At 44.5% G+C, this 6,179-nt stretch overlaps 1 protein-coding gene across 3 annotated transcripts in view; it reads right to left on the reverse strand.

Moving 5' to 3' along the window:
* LOC147015572 (zinc finger protein 609-like) overlaps positions 1-6,179 on the reverse strand; it is a 68,415-nt gene that overhangs the window by 59,470 nt on the left and 2,766 nt on the right. For all 3 annotated transcript variants that reach the window (XM_085850439.1, XM_085850438.1, XM_085850437.1), the window contains exon 2: positions 5,117-6,179. This exon is cut by the window's right edge and continues 75 nt beyond it. In XM_085850439.1, the coding sequence (XP_085706565.1) occupies positions 5,117-6,121 (1,005 nt within the window). In that variant the 5' untranslated portion in view covers positions 6,122-6,179. The remainder of the gene's footprint in view (positions 1-5,116) is intronic.

The following is a 6,179-nucleotide window of genomic DNA, read 5'->3' on the forward strand; positions in this document are numbered from 1 at the left end:
AAAGACAAGTTTATTATCTCCATTAACGAGAGCAATATAAAAGGAAATATAGGTGCACATCCAAAAGTCCACTTATCGAAGGGGCTCCATATAGTACTCAAATGTCTGCGAGTAAGCAACAAACTAGGCATTTATTTCTGCTCTCACCAGCCTGTGGTTTAAAATAAATAACAAGAGCAAAGTCAATGGTAAGCCATCACAAATCCACACACTTCCCATATAAAGCAAGGTTGAATGATGGCAAAGAGTTCCATCAGGAATTACCCAATAACAAATTTTAAGTTAAAAAAAAAAAATAATAATAATAATAATAATGATAAAAATCTTGTTTTGACCTTTGCGACACAAAATCTCCACCCCCTCGGGCATGATCCAGGGGTCAAATCCAAAAAAATTCATTATACATTTCATGCGTCCCCAAATACACAGTTTCATTGAAAAATGTTTTAAAATACGCCCGTAATTGCATTTTTTGGTATTTGTCCTTTTGACCCAGCTCCAGGACTAAAATGATACTGCGCACGCACCTTCTTGCCATACGGTGATCATAACAACCAAGTTTGGTGAATTTCTGCACAACCGTTTGGGAGGAGATAGTGTGACGGACAGACAGATACAATATCCCCCCATTTTACGTTGTTTTGTTGTTTTTTTAAGCGAGTGGATAAAAACAATAAACTATATCCACAAAATATATACATTTTGCAGTGTTTCCTGTGTTTTTTACTCCACCTTGCAGAATCCAGAAGTCCCTTCTGGATATGTATACTGTATATGTCCATAAATACACACGATAAAAGCACATTTTGCCTCCCAAACCACAGACCAATTAGACATAATGAACTGCTTGCCGATTATTACCGATTCAACAACAGGAAACACCAAGAAAAGAAAAGTCATCAAAGGCAGTACAACACCAACTTCCCATCCAGTGCTCACAGAAACTCAAGAACATCCCCGGCATTTCACGGGCAATTAAGTCACTTATCGTTAGCACTGCATTTTGCAGGCAGGGCTTCCGTGAGAAACATGAGTACAATGCGAGCGGGACATTTTGGTGTCGTGGCGGGAGGGTCAAAAAGCAGGCGTTTGGTGTCGGTCGATATAACATTAAGAGCTGTTGCAAATGTTGGCTTCGAGACGTAATAATCTCAGACATGTCTGACTACAGCTTCAAACTAGAAGGGCACTCGGTAGAGCGCATACCTCCACCACGTAATGCCTGATCCACGAGAACATATCGAACCCATTACATTTTTGAAATATCATGCTATACAGTACTAAAGTACATCGTTTTTGGCCCTATCTCTCAATGGTGAAGAATCACTTTAAAAATTAAAAGGTTCAGATTCAGATCTTCACCAAAATCGAATCAATTTGTCCTTGTCACACACCCAACCTATCCACCAAATTGTCACACACACAACCTATCCACACAACCAAAAACATGACCTCCTTCACCTTCGGTGGTGGAGGGAATGAAGCACTCATATTAAGCAAGGTGAGTGCACTCATGGAAAGCACACCTTGGAATGGGGTAAGCTAGAACACTTCGGGAAGACAGGACTCGACCCCACTGGAAAAGGTGTCTTCAAGCCTTGATAATTTGCTCACTTATTGCTTGGAACATCCCACAGTTTTAACTGTGAATTCCAGCAAAACAATTTATCATCTTTATAATCTCTTACTCACAAGTCTAAATCACAGTGTGAAATTACAAACAAAATAATTTTAAAAGGAAGTTCGAGCGAAGTCGATGGCTCGCCCTCGCATATCCCCATACTTCCCACCGAAAGCAAAGTTGAAAAATGGCAAAAACGTCCACCAGGAATGACCCAATATCAAATTTTGAGTAAAACATCGTTTTCCCATTTAGACCACTGTGATCCCAAGTCCCCACCCATTGGAGGCATGAAAGGGGAAGTCTAATCCAAAAATATCTTTACATATTTCATGCGTCTCCCAATGTTGATTGCACACACAAAGTTTCATTTGAAATGTTTAAAAATGTGCCCGTCATTGCAATCTTTGGTATTTGACATTTTGACCTAAATCTAGGGGTTGGGGCCAAAAATGATACCGCTCTTGCACCTTCGAGCCATGCAGTGATCATAACTCCCAAATTTGGTGAATTTTTGCCCAACCGTTTAGGAGATAGCGTGGGCAGACAGACAGATGGAGCCGATTACAATATGCCCCCACTGTTTATTTTCAAGAAGCATGAGGATAAAAATATATATTTGGGGGGGGGGGCATGGGGTTGGGGAGAGAGAAAAAGAGAGAAAAAGAGAGAAAAAGAGAGAAAAAGAGAGAAAAAGAGAGAAAAAGAGAAAAGAGAGAGAGAGAGAGAGAGAGAGAGAGAGAGAGAGAGAGAGAGAGAGAGAGAGAGAGAGAGAGAGAGAGAGAGAGAGAGAGAGAGTATAAATCATGAATTTAGGGGAAAAAACTGCCAATCAGAAATGGAAACACACAGGGATTAATTTTCATTGAAAAATTTATGTCCGTTTATGGGAGGCACAAGATACAGGATATAAATGGATGGGAAGCGATCCTAAGCATTTCAGGCCGATCAGCGCACACGCTACAGCGAGCCGTGGCTGTTTATCCAAGGCTTGTGCGCGAGTGTTAGAGCAGACGCCTGGAATTCCATATGGCGAGTTCACGGATGGGTGAGCAGGCTGCACGCCCTCTGGAAAATAGGCTTCTGGGCCACATGAAGGCAGCAGGGACGACTCCCCAGCCCAAAGGCCCACGCTTGATCCGATGCCCAAAATACACACCACTGCATAACGGCCTTCACAGAAGTCAAAGGTACAACGGAGGCCAACATCAACGTTAATCATCCCATGTAAAAATAAAAGCATTTTCAGGAAAAGGTGCATTGGTGCGAGTCATTCCTCCAGCATGTCAGCAAAGTCAACTTGATCAAAGCTGCAGCATACAAATCTGATGCCTTGCCAAATAGCTTGCTTTAATTCTCAGGCAAAACACGTTCTTAATATCTGAACCAATTTCATGGCGATCAGGGAAGATGGTCTGGAATTACAGCCACAAAGGATGATTCAAGAACAATCGGAATTTCAAGCGGGATCGCTGCCAGTACAGCTGACCCGGGAGCACCATCAAGATTCCCAACCGAGAGTACCACGCCAAAGACCCCCACCAAAAAAAAAACAAAAAAAACAACAACATCCTTATCGAATAGAACCTGCTGGAAATGCCATTCCACCACCTCCCACCTTGCGTGTCACAGCTCATCTATCCATGACTATGTGAAAAACCGCGTGGGCATGAGCATGCAGGTACAACGTGATGAGAGCACAAACGTGCCATTCACAATCAAGATAGAAGTCACAGCACATTTGTCAAAACAATTTATAGTAATTACATCCATAGGTGATAATTAAACACCAAATAAATAAATAATTGAGAGTTAAACGAGAAAATGAAGTTGTGCGTGTGAAGCTGAGATTCCACGGAGCGTTCAGCTTGGATAGGTCACACGTTCAGTGAACTTTCAATAAAATCATGGTTCTGGATCAGCAATCGGGTCAACACAACCAGACGTGCAACTTGCATGTTTTAGCACAACTCAACACGTGTACTCGTTTCACACATGCCCCCCCTACTCATTCGTACACAACCCTTTCCTCATTTTGTCCTTACCTTTGTCTTTGTCCTCGTTTTGCTTTCCTCTCACATATTTCATCTCTCACCAATTCCTACCTCCCCTCCACCTCACTTCCCCACACGCTCCACTTTCGTTCGCTCGCCTTTCAAACCCCCTCCTCACCCACCCCCGTCAAAGAGTCCACCGTGGTCTTGCGGTTTATATGCACCACTTGTCAAGGTGGGCGGTCCAAGAAAGATTCCAGGAAGGGAGGGAGTACCACCCAGCATTCCACAGTGTATAGTGGTCAGGAGGCACGGCTGTGCTCTATTCAATCTGCAATCTCTCTCAATCCCATCTCCCTGGCATTCTTGAGAAACTAAAGCATCTCGATAGTTCACCTTACCTTTCCTTTCCCTTTTCGTTCTTCTGAGGATAGGCATCTGGTAATCCAGCATCTTGGGTTTGAGAGACTGCCTTTGCAACACAAAAGGGTTTACCGCCATCCCCTTGTAAGAACCCTACAAATTTGTAACCACTTTGCACCAATCCGCCATAGGCCTGCAAATCCTTCTCAAAATCCCTCCTTTCGTTCCCATTCTAATTCCCGGTTTGGTGGTCACAGATTGGGAGTAAAGAGGTCCCGCTTTCACCACACACAAGTAAAGAGCATCGTTTGATGAGAATCAGATGCCTACCTATACAAGGGGGAAATCATTTTCAAACGAATGATACCGGGAAACACACTGCGCACAACACTCTTTGGAAATAGCCGAGACGAGAGAACACTCCAACAGGATTCTTCCCTAAAAGCCAGAAGGGATTTCTGAGGTGTGCAAGGCAGAGTAGAAACGCATGCAGCACTCAAAAAACGATTTGAAAAAAACATGGAGAAACCACAACGACACTCAGTAGAATGCATATCTCCGCCAGGCTGAACAGTTCACGGTTCGAATCCCACTGATAGACTGGATATGTACCAAAATCGAATCAGCTTGTTTTTGTCACCTACCAAACCCATCCACCGAGTTTCATCTGAATCCGTACACAACTGTTTGAGATATCATTCTATATTCCGTTTTTGGCCCAAACTCTCAATGGTGAAGAATCACTTATAAAATTCTCAATCCAGATTCGGATCTTCACCAAAATCTCATCAGTCTATCCTTGTCACACATCCAACATGTCTACCAAGTTTCATCCGAATAGATCAATAACTTTTAGAGAAATCCTGCACACAGACAGAGAGACAAACAGACAGACGGACAGGGGTGAAAACATAATCTCCATCCATCTTCGGTGGCGGACGTAATAAAACATTTAATTACTTCCGAAACAAACTATCGGTTTGTGCACAATGCGATCTCGATACTCATTTACAAATCATTATAACCATAGCATAAGGTACAACAAGCATACTACAAAATGGTAATGAAATATATCGAGCTGGAAGTGGGGTGGGGAGGAGATGGGGGTGGAGGGAGGCATATTCAGAGGTCATGTTACCTTGTCACTCCGCATCTTTTTTGCAATATAAGTGGAGTTCACGCTCGCATCCTTACACTCCCTCTTTGCCTCCAAGACAACTCCTTGCGCACACAGGGGCTCGCTTGAAGAGGAGAAATCCTTCTTGACTCCTGCACTGCCATCACCACATCCACTTTGCCCTTGGAAGATGCAACGAAATGGACTCATGCGCTTCAGACCAAGACCCAACGGCGGCAAAGTTACCAAAGATGGACCAGCTGCTCTGTGGGTTACTCCAGGAAATCCACTTCCTGCAGCTTCCTTCTTGCTCTCCCTCTTCGTCTTAGCCGAGTTCCCACCTCCAAGCCCACTTCCAGTCACATCTTTCCCTTTCTTCGAGCGGTTTCTCGATGTGCCTTTGTCTTTGTCCTTTTCATCTTTCTTATCCTTTTCCTTCTCCTCCTTGGCCTTGTGGCCAACTGGGGAAGCCATAAAAGCAGGTGCCGACTCAGTCAATCGTCCATTGGCTTCATGTCTTGCTCCAACTCCATTCTCTAGCAGTTGCTGCTGAGATGTAGGTGGTGGTTGCTGCCCCGATTTCCCATTTTCCCGAGAACATTTGTTCCGTTTCGACTTTGTTTTACTCCCACTCTCTTTTGCACCACTCGCTCCTTGAGATGCGGATGGAAGCTTAAGGGTCCTGGGTAAAAGCAGCATCGATGATCCAGAATTAGGTGGCGTGCAGGAGGTGGAAGTAGATATCGTGGTTGCAGGAGGTACAGTGGTTGTGGAAGTAGCAGCAGAAGAGCAAGAGCTTGAAGAGGATGGGGAGGATGAAGAACTGGAATCGACAGCAGCCATCACACCATCTTGCTTGCAGGAAAGATCTCTGCCACCAGGGTTCTTGAGCTCCATTTTCTGCCGGTCCTTCTCAAGGTCTGCTTCCAGATCAATAATCAGAGCTCCAACACCGATCTCCCACTCATCTCCGCTGTCATAGGCTTCGCATGCAGCGTCTGTGCTAGTGTCGGCACCGGCGGACATTTCCTGAGGTGACCCAGCTTCTACCGTCCTCGCGGCCCACCCGGCGCCACATCCGCCG

Source organism: Eptatretus burgeri, chromosome 12, assembly GCF_056783735.1.
Source record: "Eptatretus burgeri isolate ZD-2024b chromosome 12, Ebu_testis_v1, whole genome shotgun sequence".
NCBI classification, from domain to species: domain Eukaryota; kingdom Metazoa; phylum Chordata; class Myxini; order Myxiniformes; family Myxinidae; genus Eptatretus; species Eptatretus burgeri.